The sequence below is a fragment of the Schistocerca gregaria genome, chromosome 4 (genome assembly GCF_023897955.1).
Source record: "Schistocerca gregaria isolate iqSchGreg1 chromosome 4, iqSchGreg1.2, whole genome shotgun sequence".
In the NCBI taxonomy this organism is placed as follows: domain Eukaryota; kingdom Metazoa; phylum Arthropoda; class Insecta; order Orthoptera; family Acrididae; genus Schistocerca; species Schistocerca gregaria.
In genome coordinates, this window is record NC_064923.1 from 304,534,205 (window position 1) to 304,550,529 (window position 16,325).

Sequence of the window (16,325 nt, forward strand, 5' to 3'; positions counted from 1 at the left end):
GTCAGGTTACCGTTCGTTTCTGGGGTCACTGACCGCATAAGCAGAATTTTAAAGAAAAATGGTATTCAGACATCTTTGTTTAGTCAATACAAAGTAAAAGACTTTTTCCGACGGAAAACGGATGCACCTGATTACCTCCACAATGCAGGCGTCTATCAAGTGGCATGTGACTGCGGCAAAGTGTATATAGGCGAAACGGGAAGAACTGTTAAAGAACGCATTACGGAACAAGAACGGCACATGCGGCTGAAACAAAGCGAAAAATCGGCAGAAGCGGAACATCACGAGAACTGCGGCTCTGACATCGATTTTAATAACGTAAAGGAAGCAAACATTTATAGAAGAAAGATCCGAGAAGCGGTTGAAATTTCTAATCTTCCGACATCGTGGCTCCCCGCCATCAAAGGAAGTAAATACGAGGCCGCGGTGTGTGAGCGGTATAAACAACACGCTGCAAGTCACCTCGGCGGACTATAATACCTGTATTTTGGGTAAACATTCCCCCTCTCTTGCTCTGTCCGTTTCGAATCTAGCCACTGATGAAGACCAACCAATAGCGGTAGCACGCATTTCAACCAATAACCCTTCTCCAGCATAAGTGTGGAGTAGTGCCTTTCTAGCCAATGACGATGGACCGCCACAGGAGATGAGCTATCAACGCCCCTTCTTCTGCATCAGAGCGGGAATATTAGCCAATGACTATGGTCAACCAGTGGTAGCCATTTGAATTTTAACCAATACTATCACTTCTCCAGCACGAACGCCAGAAAACTCCTCCTTTATAAGTGGACGCGAGACACTTGTCTGTGACAGTGTTCTAGCAGTAGTGGACACCAAAAGATGCTGAAGAAGATCCCAGCAGAGGGGTCGAAACGTCGAACATTTTAGAAGAAACATGACGCGTCCTAACAACCCAGAAGATTTTAACTCCAGTGACAACGGCCACGAAAGCCTGCAGACTTACATATAGAACATGCCTGGGATAGACTGAGAAGCGCTGTTTATGGACGACGTGACCCACCAACCACTCTGAGGGATCTACGCCGAATCGACGTTGTGGAATGGGACAATCTGGACCAACAGTACCTTGATGAATTTGTGGACAATATGCCACGACGAATACAGGCATGCATCAATGCAAGAGGACGTGCTACCGGGTATTAGAGGTACCGGTGTTTACAGCACACCACCTCTGAAGGTCTCGCTGTATCGTGGTACGACGTGTTACTTGTGGTTTTCATGAGCAATAAAAAGGGCGGAAATGATGTTGATGTTGATCTTTATTCCAATTTTCTGTGCAGGTTCCGGAACTTTTTTTCATCTACATCTACATACATACTCCGCAATCCACCATACGATGCGTGGCGGAGGGTACCTCGTACCACAACTAGCATCTTCTCTCCCTGTTCCACTCTCAAACAGAACGAGGGAAAAATGAGTGCCTATGCCTCTGTATGAGCCCTAATCTCTCTTACCTTATCTTTGTGGTCTTTTCGCGAAATATAAGTTGGCGACAGTAAAATTGTACTGCAGTCAGCCTCAAATGCTGGTTCTCTAAATTTACTCAGTAGCGATTCACGAAAAGAACGCCTCCTTTCCTCTAGAGCCTGCCCCCCCCCCCTCCCCCCCCCCCCCCCGAGTTCCTGAAGCATTTCCGTAACACTCGCGTGATGATCAAACCTACCAGTAACAAATCTAGCAGCCCGCCTCTGAATTGCTTCTATGTCCTCTCTCAATCCGACCTGACAGGGATCTCAAACGCTCGAGCAGTACTCAAGAATAGGTCGTATTAGTGTTTTATAATCGGTCTCCTTTGCAGATGAACCACATCTTCCCAAAATTCTACCAATGAACCGAAGACGACTATCTGCCTTCCCCACAACTGCCATTACATGCTTGTCCCACTTCATATCGCTCTGCAATGTTACGCCCAAATATTTAATCGACGGTACTGTGTCAAGCGCTACACTACTAATGGAGTATTCAAACATTACAGGATTCTTTTTCCCAACTCATCTGCATTAATTTACATTTAACTATATTGAGAGTTATAGTTCAGTTCTTTTATCTTGGCGGTTCGCTCATGCCCGCCCAGACGCTGGAGATTGGTGCGGTGCCAGTTGTACGCGCCAAGAGAAGCAGCAAACTTACTTTTAGGGGTCAGCGCGCAGATTATGAAGTAAAGCCACCACGGCCGCATTAACCTTTTCGCCGCTACAGAGACGTGCTCCCCGCATTCCGCGATGTGCGCGATTTTGTCATCATTGCACTGCTCGCCTGTGCAGACACATGGTGTCTCCACTGCTTTGACACACTTTATCATTCGATTCCACAAAAACTATTTGGCCCAAAAACTTGATTTTTACACATCTTCTTGACTGATACCTTCCCCCCACAAATGACTTAATTTTGTTTCGATGCTGAACGCAGTTATTGTGCAGCATTAGATGTAGTAAACCATTGCACGAAATTTTGAAGAGTTTGCAGAGGTAAAAATCCATAGCGTATACTTTCTGTATGGTCGATTTTAGTTGCCACTAGAAATTTCAAAAAATTACGTTCAAACGAATAAAATTCATGAAGTAAGACACTTGGATATTGTTTTTAAATAAAGAAAATTTTAAGCACTGAGCAAGGTTTTTAACTCAGAACCTTTCACTTCGCAGTCCTACACTTTAACAACTACACTTTTTTTTTATTAATCTCATCATTAATCTAATCATTGTACCTGCTCGGGGCGGACGTCGTAAGACATCCGTTGAAGTTCGCTGTTGATCGATTAACTCAGTTTTTTTATTGCAGAGGGCATCTAACCCTCTGCCGAACACGCTGAGCTACCGTGCCGGCTATACTAAGACAGCTCACCATCCAACAAGTCTCCCGGAGGACTTTAAAATAAGACGCAGAATACCGACAAACACTTTTGATGTGACTATAAATTACTCACGTTTCGTCGAAGTACAATAAGAAATAAATAATTACCGCTGTTCTTTATTGCGAAAACGCGGTTAGTGACAATGATAGAAACACCTTTCCTTGCTATCGCCTGAATTATGGGGCTTATTACATGTTTGGTTTAATTAATTAATAGAATATGAAGCAATTGGTATAATGAATGCTTTTTCCACACGTTCTATAAAAGAAAGTCTGCTATCAAGACATTGCTTTTGTTCAATTACTTTATTTATGACTGAACTTTTCTAAAATTTGAAGACACTCGTCCGTGATCTGCACTGCAGTCGAGCTCTGGCAACGTCGTTCTCGGTTCATTGGCTGACTGTGTTTTGTGACGTCAGATGCGCAGAACGAACCTAAACTCGCCCTCCGTCGTAAATGACGCGCGCTTTAGCTGCCATTCTTTATACCAATCACAAATCCTTTCCAAGTCATCTCGTATCCTTCTACAGCCACTCAACGACGACACCTTCCCGTACACCACAGCATCGTCAGCAAACAGCCGCACATTGCTATCCACCCAATCCAAAAGATCATTTATGTGGATAGAAAACAACAGCGGACCTACCACTCTTCCCTGGGGCACTCCAGATGATACCCTCACCTCCGATGAACACTCACCATGGAGGATGTGTGTACGTACTCCTCGGTCCCGAAGCGCGGGTTCAGACAGCAGAGCTCGGTTCCTCGTTTGCGCCGGCCGGCCGGCCGGCCTGCCTGTGCGACCGCGGAGTGCCCGCCGCCGCCGCTGACGTCCCCGCGCGGTTCGTTATACCAGCCGGCTGCCCTGGCTGTCCCAGTCCCTGCGCTGCACCGCAGTAGCCGCGCGTCGCCCGAGCCGCAGACATGTCTCGCCGCTGCTCGCTTCCGCTGTTGCTCGCTGCATGCCTGCTGCTGCTGCTGGCTGCGGCAGACGCCTCCCAGCGCAAGTCCTACCGGGGGTAAGTTGCGCTGAGCGCCACCTAACGAGGTCCTCTGGCATTCGTGAAATAACACGGCCGGCCCTGGGCACGGCTCTGCGTGTCCCTCGAGCCCCTTCTACACGAGAGACTTTCTTGTCTCAATTGACAATTCGTGAAGCGAGTCTACTGCACAACTCCTGTCGTTTTATTACTGTACTGAGTCTCGCCTGACGCGAGTGGTTGTTTCCGTTTACACGTCGGCGTCAAAATTGGCACCCGACAATGACAGTGAGATTATAAGGGACCATCGTTTTTACGAAAAAGTCTAAATATAGTAACCGAATTTAGGAGCAAGTAGTAATGACAGATGAAAGGTTAGATTAGATTAGCACTTGTTCCATAGATCATGAATACGACACTTCGTAATGATGTGGAACGTGTCAGGTTAATAAAAGTTGTATATACAAAATATTACGTTACACAAAATATTACATGACACTTAATTTTTTTGGGGGTGGGGAATGGGGAAATTACCCACTTACTATACCCAAAAATTCATCTAATGAGTAGAAGGAGTTGCCATTAAGAAATTCTTTTAATTTTCCTTCATATGCTATATGGCTATCTGTCAGACTTTTGATGCTATTAGGTAAATGACCAAAGACATTTGTGGTAGCATAATTTACCCCCTTCTGGGCCAAGTTAGATTTAACCTCGAGCAGTGAAGATCATCCTTTCTCCTAGTGTTGTTGCCATGTACACTGCTATTACTTTTGAATTCGTTCGGATTGTTAATAACAAATGCCATAAGTGAATATGTGCGTGCGAGTGCATACCTATCCTTTTTTCCCCATAAGGTAAGTCTTTCCGCTCCCGGGATTGGAATGACTCCTTACCCTCTCCCTTGAAACCCACATCCTTTCGTCTTTCCCTCTCCTTCCCTTTTTCCTGACGAAGCAACCTTGGGTTGCGAAAGCTTGAAATTTGTGTGTGCGTTTGTGTGTGTTTTTTTATTGTGTCTATCTACCAGCACTTTCTCGTTTGGCAAGTCGCAGCAAAATTCAAATGGTTCGAATGGCTCTGAGGGCTAAAGTGAAGGTCCCTGGCTCTTTAAATAAGAGTCTGCAGGATCATTTTGGATGAGCTCCAGCAATTATTCTGATTACACTCTTTTGAGCAATGAACACTCTTTTACTCAATGATGAGTTATCCCAGGATATGATGCCATACGAAAGCAGAGAATGAAAATAGCCGTGGTAAGCAAATTTAACTGAGATGTATATCGCCAAAATTTGCAATGACCCTAATAGCATAAGCAGCTGAACTCAAACGTTTCAGCAGATCTTCAGTGTGTTTTTTCCAATTCAACCCCTCATCAATGCATAGACCTAGAAATTTCGAATATTCTACCTAAGCCACCGATTTCTGATCGAAGTCTGTATTTAATAATGGTGTCATTCCACTTACTGTGTGGAACTGTATATACTGTGTTTTGTCAACGTTTAATGAGAGCCCATTTGCAGAGAACCACTTAATGATTTTCTGAAAAACATCGTTTACAATTGCATCAGTTAATTCATGTCTTTTGCGTGTGATAGCTACACTTGTATCATCGGCAAAAAGTACCAGCTTTGGATCTTCGTGAATATAGAATGGCAAGTAATTAATATATATTACGAACAGTCATTAATATATATTAAGAACAGGCGTTCAGAGTTGACTACTAGTCGCAAAATGTCTGTTTACTACTTAAATTAGTTGATGAGACAACACGGTTCGTGGTAAGAAGCTCATCTTCAGGCTACTATGGCAATACAAAATCATTTAACAGAAGTACGCTCAGACATTTACAGTCTTCACATGTGTTGTGGTCATCGTTGTTCATATGAAATGCCTGTCTTCCTGTGGTGTGTTCAGTTCCTTCCATTGCCGTGACTCATTGCATCTTAATAACCACTGTTTATAAACTTGCAACGGGCACTTAAAACACGACACAAGGAACAAATTTAGTATCTATGATTACTTCTGTGAAATATTTTTTATTGCCATTGTAGCCTGAAGATGAGGTTTGAACCTCGAAACATGTTGCGTCACTGAATAATGTAACTCAGTCAACAAGTAGCTAGTATGGTAGCGGACTCTGAAAAACCTGTTCATGTTTTTAAAAGAGTGGCGGCCGATTAACAGTCAGTATGGCTTTAGAATGATAACACAAGTATTAATGACCAAAGCAATATTCAAACTCGATATTCTTGACAAACGTCGGATTCTCCGATTTCCTGTGACCTGAAAGAATAGGAAAAGTGTGGTCCAAACATTTCAAAACGTCTACATGTATTTGCTCGAGAAAATATACATTAACATACATATAAAACAATATTTAGTAGGTAGTTAGTAGCATATTGTTACTTTATACTTTGTATCTAAGTGCCAAAAAAGATCAAAAAATGGTTCAAATGGCTCTGAGCACTATGGGACTTAACTTCTGAGGTCATCAGTCCCCTAGAACTTAGAACTACTTAAACCTAACTAATCTAAGGACATCACACACATCCATGCCCGAGGCAGGATTCCAGACTGTTGCGCCTAGAACCGCTCGGCCTCTCCGGCCGGCCCGAACAAGATCTAAAATTATTTTTTTCGTTGAACTGAACTGAGTTTTTCACTGTTGAAACAGTTTTCATTAATAAACGCTTATCTATTTACGTTCTTATTTGTGTACAGTGTAGGCGTTTTCTTAATCCAGGTTCTGTAAAACGTAAAGATATCTTTTTGGTTGAGATATACCGTCTCTCTTGTGGGAGAACCTTAGTAGGAAAAAAAAAACGAGGCCCTCCTGTAACGTATGAAGGTTAAGCACAGGAACTACTGTTCTATTTTTACAAGGTTTGCTCTAATAGATGTACTCATCACGAGGGAGGTTTGTGTATTTAATTTATTACTGTTATGCCAGACAACGCGTCCGACCGCAGATACTTACGAGGATAGTCTGAAGTTTCCGCCGTCAACATGAAGATAACGGCACTTGTCAACAAAAGTTGGGAAATTTGTTTGTGCATGATCATTAAGGCCATTTTGGAGGTACAGTTGATGTTTGACAGTCGTTTTGCTGAGCCGATGGGAGTGCTTTTGTGAAAATGGATAAAACTGAGTATCGAGATGTCATTGGACTTTTGTTTTTGAAAGGAACCATGCCTACCCAATTTAAACGCGAGCTGGACGCTGCCTACGGTGATTTTGCACTGTTATTTACCACTGTGAAATTTTGGCCAGCTGTATTTAGACGTAGCCGTACAAGTGAATGTTCGGGACGGCCAAAAACTGGAACCACTGACGATAACATTACTCAAGTTCACCAATTAGTGCATAGAGAACCGCCAAATTAAAATGAGAGAGACAGCAGAGATTGTGATCATATCTAAAAAAAAACGTGTTTGTCATATACTGATTGAAATTTTATGGATGAGAAAGCTGACTGCACACTGGGCGCCACGAATGCTCACTCGGAGCCGCTTCACACCTCAGCGGTTGCCATGGCGAAAATCCACGAATTGTGGTTTCAGCTGCTTGACTGTCCTCCTTATTCATCAGATCTTTCCCTCGGCTAAAAGTTAAGCTCGGAGGACAGGAATGTTCGTCAAATTAAGATGCCATGATTTCCAAATCAGATGTGTGTGAATCCCTATGGGACCAAACTGCTGAGGTCATCGGTCCCTAGACTTACACATTACTTAAACCAACTTACGCTCAAGACAACAGACACACATCCATGTCCGAGGGAGGACTCGATCCTCCGGCGGGAGTGGCCGCCCGACTCGTGCATGGCGCCTCTAACCGCGTGGCCACTCCGCGCGGCCCATGACATTCGTAAACAACTGTTGTTTGGACGGGTTAAAGAGGTGGGAGTATCGCTGGGGGGGGGGGAAGTGTAAAGACTTACAAGGAGATTATGTTAAAGAACAAAAATAATTTTGAAGAAAAAGTAATATTTCTGCAAACAACAATACAGTCAAATGGCGGTGTATTCAAAAAATCCTATATCTGTGTTAGGTCAGAAACTTTTCAGACTACCCTCGTAGTGTTACCCGTGAGAAGCCGGGGCGGGTTGCTAGTTCATTATTACAACAGAGGTGACTTCGGTGGAAATAAGTTCCAATGAAACAAGTTAGAATGTTAGAATGCGGCATTACAGTCCCCTATCTCTGAATATGCGCAGTCTGCAGCAAACTCAAATTTTAGAACTCCACACTCGGCATAGTCATTGATCACTGACGTCATTGATCTACTTGCATCGTGGTTCTCGACTGATTCACTCGCCAGCACGCGACGCGCACCCACAACGACTAGTCGATTTTGACCATTCATTCGTGTGAAACGAGCGTAGCGGATCGCTATTAAGAACCCTCTAAAAAGAATGTTGTCTATGTTGTGAGAACATTAACTCACATATCAAAATTTCTGTTGTCAGATGGTCATTGTAGAAATCGTGAAACGGTTTGTGAACGATTTTGTTTATGCGATAATGGCGAGTAAAATTAGTTCCAGCCTTAGTGAGAACAGATTGTCACGTTACTGCAGAAAAAACACAGAACATACAGTTTCAGACACAGAAGTCTTCACAAAACGAAATTTTATTCGCACACGACACTGAAATAATCAGCAAATTCGATCCTTGTACAAGGAGCACTCTAGAGAAATAGGCCTATAGCTTTTAGGACTACAATCATTTGGAATTATCTCCAAACTCTGGCGTGTGTACAGGTCGTCATGCAGTTATATACCATTTCCAAAACACATTTCTTTTTGCATGCGTTCGAAATGTCTTAGTTGCTCCATTCATACTTCGTCGAGGCCGGCTACATTGTTATTACTGCAGTTGCTGATAACCATCTCCAGCTCTGTCATGGCAAAGTGTTTGGACAGCACCTCTGTCTCTTGTGGTACGTGTGGATTTACTCTCCTCTTTCTGTAGTCGTGTGTCATTGTTGTTGTTAATGTTTGGTGGTTTCCTGTTTAGTAGGGTCACTAGCTAGGCTTCTTCAGTCTCCAGGCCATTTGGCTGCTTCTATCTATGTCAGCAGCCCCCACCAGCCTTATCCATTGCTCCCTCTCTCTCTTTTCATTCGAAGAGGCGATGAGTCTACCGGTCACGATGGTTTCTTCGCTGAAAGCATTCTTCTCAAAGGAGACATGCACTCATCCTGTAAGGCTGATTCCTGTTTCCTGCTTGAGTCCCCATATATAATTCGTTCTGTACCTTCTGAAGATGGATCATCGAGTGCAGTCTTTTATAGCATCTACGAGGAAATCGTGTTTTTTTTTATGGGACAGGGCTGATAGTTTGAACTGTTCTGTCCAGCATCCTGGGGAAATTAGGCCAGAATGCCTTTGTGAAGTTGTCTTCTCCTGAACCGTATGTTGTGGCGCCATTACCGGTAGCATTTCAAACATTATCAGTCGATTTTGTGTGTTAGGTATGGGCGGCAGACGGCCCTTGGACGTTGCGCCACCATCTCTCCGCTTATCTCCCTTTTGCGACGCTTATACAAAATTCTTGAAAGGATGCTACTTCACCGCCGAGTCGTCAGTGATTACGAAACAAGTTGGCTTCAGACCGGATAAAAACTGTACAACGCAAACACTAAATCTAACGCAGCATATCGAAATCAGTTTTAAAGACACACAAATCATGTGATCAGAAGTATCTGGACACCTGGCTGAAAATGACGTACAAGTTCGTGGCGCCCTCCATCGGTAACGCTGGAATTCAATATGGTTTCGGCCCACCCTTAGCCTTGATGACAGCTTTCACTGTGGCAGGCATACGTTCAATCAAGTGCTGGGAGGTTTTTTGGGGAATGGCAGCCCATTCTTCACGGAGTGCTGCACTGAGAAGAAGTAGGCCTGGCAAGAAGTCGGCGTTCCAAAACATCCTAAATGAGTTCTATAGGATTCAGGTCAGGACTCTGTGCAGGCCAGTTCATTACAGGGATGTTATTGTCGTGTAACCACGCCGCCGCAGGTCGTGCATTATGAACAGGTGCTCGATTGTGTTGAAAGATGCAATCGCCATCCCCTAATTGCTCTTTAACAGTGGGAAGCAAGAAGGTGCTTAAAAGATCAATGTAGGCCTGTGATGTGATAGTGTCACTCAAAACAACGAGGGGTGCAAGCCCCCTCCATGAAAAACACGACCACACTATAACACTACCGCCTCCGAATTTTTCTGTTGGCACTACATACGCTGGCAGATAACGTTCATCGCGAATTCGCCATGCTCACACCCTGCCATCAGATCGCCACATTGCGTACCGTGATTCGTCACTCCACACAACTTTTTTCCACTGTTCAATCGCCCAATGTTTACGCTCCTTATCCCAAACGAGGCGTAGTTTGGCATTTACAGGCGTGATGTGTGGCTAATGAGCAGCCGATGGACCATGGAATCCAAGTTTTCTCACCTCCCGCCTAACTGTCATAGTACTTGCAGTGGATCCTGATGCAATTTGGAATTCCTGTGTGATGTTCTGGATAGATGTCTACCTATTACACATTACCACCCTATTCAACTGTCGGCAATGTCTGTCAGTCAACAGACGAGGTCGGCCTGTACGCTTTTGTGCCTTACGTGCCCCTTCACGTTTCCACTTCACTATCACATCGGAAACAGTGGACCTTGGATTGTTTAAGAGTGTGGAAATCTTGCTTACAGATGTATGACACAAGTGACACCCAATCACCTGACCACGTTCGAAGTCCGTGAGTTCCGTGGAGTGCCCCATTCTTCTCTCTCACGATGTCTACTGAGGTCAATGATATGGAGTACCTAGCAGTAGGTAGCAGGACAATGCACCTAATAAGAAAAACGTATGTTTTTGGGAGTGCCCGGATACTTTTGATCACATAGTATATGTAGACTTTAGTTGCGTCCCACAGGACAGTGTACTTGTCCCATTGCTGTTAACATGTGTACTAAGGACCAGCCTCTCCCTCAAAACACCCGAAGTTTTATATGTGCTGATGATCGCACCACCACTGGCAAAGCAAATATTTTTGGCGGTCATGGAGATTTACACTTTAAAGTTAAGTTGGTGTAAAGAGCGACGCCATTGGACTGTGCATGACTGGAAACGAGTGATTTTGATTGGTGAAGTGCGCTATACCCTGTGAGAATTCGATGGAAGGGTTTGTGTTTGACAAAAGCCTGGAGAACGTTATCTGTCATCATGTGTGGTGTCACCAGTGAAGGTCGGAGAAGGTGGTGATATGTTATGAGAGTGTTTTTCGTCGTTAGGGTGTGGTCTTATTATTGCATTTAAGAAAATCCTAAATGTGGAATGATATGAGCAAACTTTACAGCGTTGTTTGCTACACACAACAATTTGGAGATTATGACTGTTTGTATCAACATGACAGTGGACCCTCTCGTAAAGGAACATCTGTGATGCAATGGCATGTGGATAATGACATTCCCGAAATGAACTTTCGCCGCAAGAGACCTGACCTGAACCCAAAGCAACACGTCTTGGATGAGTTAGAACGTCGATTTCGCTCCAGACCCTAGAGTCCAACATCACTACCCTCTCTGGTCTCTCCTCTTCAGGAAGAATGGGATGCCATTCACCACAGACATTCAGGCACAACATTGAATGTGTTCCCATCAAAGTTCAAGCTGTCACAAAGGCGAAGGGTGGAAACACACCATATTAATATCGACTAATAATTGACCAGTTACTTCTGATCATATAGAATTATCAGTATCCTTGGAACAAATTGCTCCCTCTTACAAGGACAATCACGTCACACCCACTCCTGCTAAAAAACAAGTATGTGTGGTCCATCTGAAGAGCAGACACTATAATAGAAACCTGTAGTTGACCTGGGAGGGCAATCCACTAGAACATAGAACACCGCACAATCCAAAAATATCTCTAGGTGTCACCTTAGACAGAATGTTCACTTCCAGAAAACACAGTAATAACGTTAAACATAAATCTGCAACGAGATACAATATTGTCGCCAAACCGCCAGGTGGTGCACAGCCCTCAGTAATAAGGACTAGAGCCCTTGCTTTACGCTATTTAGCAGCGGAGTTTGCGTGCCCATTATGCCATAAGTCATGTCATGCCAAGGGCAAGCAGGTCGACATAGCCCTTAACGAACCGTTCCATACTGTAAGAGGATAATGAGGTCAACACCCAAAGACAAGCTCTACGGTCTTGCTGATACCGCACAACCGGATATTGCTTGAATCTAGGAAAAGATTTCTGTGTGCTACACATAACCTCATGATACACTGCAACCCAAGAGAGTGCACCTGTGAATAGAACGAATCGCACACCTCAGTATCTGGTTAACACCTATGCAGCAACTTCTTCGGGCCATACTGAGGCGTGAACCTCCTGGAAATCTCTCACCAGACTGCATTAAGAAGTTGTAAGGTCCAAAGAAAACATGAGTAGGTGGTGCCCTCTGGACTGTGGACGTCAGCGGACTGCCACCCATTCCCTGTGGTGTGACATGTGACCAAACCCCTGCACTGAGGTGGATTTACACAAGGCTAACTTAAACACACTGGATCCGGCCAGGTTTCGATCCAAGCCGAAGTATACAGGCTAGAGCTACTCTAGTGTTATACGTAGGCAGAATACTTTCAGATACAGTATAATACACTATCTGATAAAAATTATGTGGACATAGATAAGTGGACATTAATTTGGGATATGCCCACCTTTTGTCTTTATGACGGCTTGAACTCTGCTGGAGACACTGTCAATGAGGGACTGAATGTCTATGGAGGAATCGCAGCTCAGTCTTTCACAAGAGTCGAAACTAGAGAAGGTGGTGATGTTGGATGCTGCGTTCTGAAGTGAAGTCGACGTTCTAACTCATTCCAAAGCTGTTCCGTTGGTTTCAGGTCGCGACTCTGGGCAGGCCAGTCCATTTCAGGTAAGTTGTTGTCCGCAGACCACTGGCTCACACAAAGTGATTAAAGACAAGGGCCACACTCATGCTGATATAATCATTGTCTCCAAACTGTTACTCTACTGTATGCAGTACACAGTGCTGAGAAATGTGTTCATATCCTTTCACAGTGAGCGTTTTCGTAAGTGCGATAAGAGGGTCACACCCTAAGCACGAAAAGCACTCCCATACCGTAACACAGCCTCGTCTTACGTCACTGTTGTCATGATAGCAGGTAACGTTGACACTACCCGTGATGATGTGTAACGTCCTCCAGGCATTATCCAAACCCAAACTCTTCCATTGAAGTCACACAGTATACCGCGTGATTCATCAATCCAAATCACTCGTTTCCAGTCATCCATTGTCCAGTGGCATCGCTCTTTACACCAACTCAAGTGTTGCTTTGCAGTGATGAAACAAATGTGAGGCTTATAAGGAAGTGCTTGATTATTATAACCCATTCTTTATAACTCCCTACGCAACTTCTGCAGAATTTTTTTTATTTGTCTTTCCTTTGTGTCCGTTTTCAAAAAATTCTGCCCTACACTCCATATTGTCCACATTTATTTTCATACCCCATTCCCTACACTCTCTTTAATCTGCATCAGCTTGTATGTCATAACCTCTTAGTGTTGAGAGGATATTACCTGGTCATCCGTGAATAAAATCCAGTGAATTTATCGTCACCAATCTTTATTCCTATGCCTGAGTATTTCCTGTATCAGCCATTCAGCGCCTGTTCCAAATAAATTTAAAATGAATAGGAGAGATCGACAACATTGCTTACACGATTTTTCAAAAATTATTTAAATGCTGTAACTCGTCGCCTTGTTAACCCTTTCATAGTTGAAATTTATTTCGCCTATATTTCAATAACAAAACGTCAAAAACTGTTTTCCTTTGCGATAAATAATACACTTTCACAACAAAAAAGTTTTTTAAGCTAACCGCTTTTAAAAATCGATGAAGTGGGACACATGTTTTCCACGGACCGAGATACATCCATGTTTTCATGTGAACCAAGGAATTTCAGTGTTAAATTTTTAATTTGAGAATGATTTTATCAGGATGGCAGTTACGGGTAAAAAGCATTAAAAATCATACCAAAACATATTTATTCTCCTGAGACAGAGATAATTTGATCAGCTGTCGTTAAACAGACACACTATAAATACACGACGCCCAATTTGATCGCTCACAGCCTTCTATGCTGGCCGGTGTGGCCGAGCGGTTCTAGGGGCTTCAGTCTGGAACCGCGCGACCGCTACGGTCGCAGGTTCGAATCCTGCCTCGGGCATGGACGTGTGTGATGTCCTTAGATTAGTTAGGTTTAAGTTCTAGGGGACTGATGACCTCAGTCCCATAGTGCTCAGAGCCATTCTTGAACAGCCTTCTATATATCGCCCCCATGGTCTGTAGCATTTTTATCAAAGTTCTGAAAGCATCTCGCTACATGCTAGCATTAGACAGATATAAAGTAAAGGCGTCCCAACCATCAAAACCACGTATTATTTTAGTGTAACATATGTGTCCCATTAACCACGAAAGTGTTAAAATAATGTGTTCTGTAATTCAATTGCTCATATTTCTCTTTATGTGTAAGATTAAAATTAATAGAAAGATAATTCTCACACAATGATTGGTTCTTGAATGATTTACTAATTGTTTTGGTTTGTGTAGCTGATTGTGAAATGCGGTGTAATATTTGCTGTTATTGAAGCAGAAAGTGGTAAAATGCTATAGAAGATCTTCGGCACTCACCTACAAATTTTGTAAAGACGGTAAAATCTTCTTACCTGTTTCTTTCGTTATTGAAGGGAGTATAAAACCCCAAACGTGGAAGGGATTATTCCATGAAAGTCAACTCGCAATTTTTTTTTACATTTTTTAAAGGTATTTTAAATTTGAAACTTGTGCAATTCCTTATCCAAATTCAGTCACGTTGAGCGGCTTTGGTACTCTAATCTGGGACTCTGGCTACTGATAATTCTACCCTCGTAGACGACGTGTTAAGTATTCAAAAGCTCAGTCTAGTTATCGGCGACAAGCAGGTCAACCTGAAGGTTCTTCGTGAAGAGTCAGCTGTGGTTAACATACAGTTAAAACACCAGCGGTGTAGAACACAACATTAAGTCGGTACAAATCTTGCTACTGAATAATAAATCAACGTCGACAGGGCAGAATACATTATTTTACTGCAAAATGCACAGTCAGTGCTTTTATTTCCTTCAGTGATACGCTCACGTTTAGTTCAGTTATAGTCTGTTGTATAGTTGCAGGGACTTTAATACACGAGATGTACGTTTGTTTTCTATTACCACCTGCTCCATCGGTCAACCACTTCAGAGGCTCATCTCTTCATGAACGTTATGTCGTCCGAAAGAAGTGGATTACATTAAACTGTTAGCATGTCATCAGCTGATTTTTAAACAGCGTTAGTAGATTACTGGTTCTTCCAAAAGATCAAAATTATTTTTGTGAAACATCAAGTTTGGATATCGATCATGAATTGAAATGAAACAAGAGCAACATAGGAAAATAGTAACGTATTTAAAGCATATGGCAAAAACTGCGCTACTTAATGCATTAGCCAGACAGGCAGAAGATTTTTTGCACGTTTCGAACGTACACGGATGCCTTTCGTCTGAATCATTTGTGTATATCAGCCATAGCTCGTAGTTAATGATATAAATGATAAGCTGAAAAGGAAGCAGAAGACATGTTCCTGATCTATTCTAAGAACTGAAAATTTACTTACACTTCTTAAAAATACATATTGACACGCTTAATGAAAACAACTATGTTTAACAGTCAGATTTTTAGAGAATTTTGAAGGTACATTTCTGAATAAGAAGAAAAAAGTTAAAAGTATATCATGAAATTACTGCCTGATAGAACATACGATCTATGAATCAACAGTGTCAAAGAATCTTTGAAGCAGCTGATTGTATTGTACACCTGTAACATACTTTCTGTGTCAGTGTCTACTGAAAAAAATGACGAATGTATATCTTAATTCAAGTATAGTGCGAGTAGAAGTGTACAAAAAATAGCTATAATTAATGTTCGGTGTATGTGTACTGTCCTCTGTATTCAAATATATTTAATGTATTTTTTTTTGAATTTACGAGTAAAAAATTTGTAATTTAAAAATATTTTCATAACAGGAAACTTCTTGCCAGATTAAAACTGTGTGCCCGACCGAGACTCGAACTCGGGACCTTTGGCTTTCGCGGGCAAGTGCTCTACCAACTGAGCTACCGAAGCACGACTCACGCCCGCGAAAGGCAAAGGTCCCGAGTTCGAGTCTCGGTCGGGCACACAGTTTTAATCTGCCAGGAAGTTTCATATCAGCGCACACTCCGCTGCAGAGTGAAAATCTCATTCTGGATTTTCATAACAGGTTCAGGAGTTTCCAAAATTTATCCAGGGGAATGCGATGAATTTAAGAAGTACTTGAAAATGAAGCCACTAAGTTTGAAATGCATTGCGCATGAACTA

At 42.8% G+C, this 16,325-nt stretch overlaps 1 protein-coding gene across 1 annotated transcript in view; it reads left to right on the forward strand.

Moving 5' to 3' along the window:
• Window positions 1-3,757: 3,757 nt before the first annotated feature.
• The window catches only part of LOC126266705 (carboxypeptidase B-like), a 166,418-nt gene continuing 153,850 nt past the window's right edge, over window positions 3,758-16,325 (forward strand). The window contains exon 1 of the mRNA XM_049971147.1: window positions 3,758-3,896. Coding sequence (XP_049827104.1) covers window positions 3,802-3,896 — 95 coding nt within the window. The 5' untranslated portion in view covers window positions 3,758-3,801. The remainder of the gene's footprint in view (window positions 3,897-16,325) is intronic.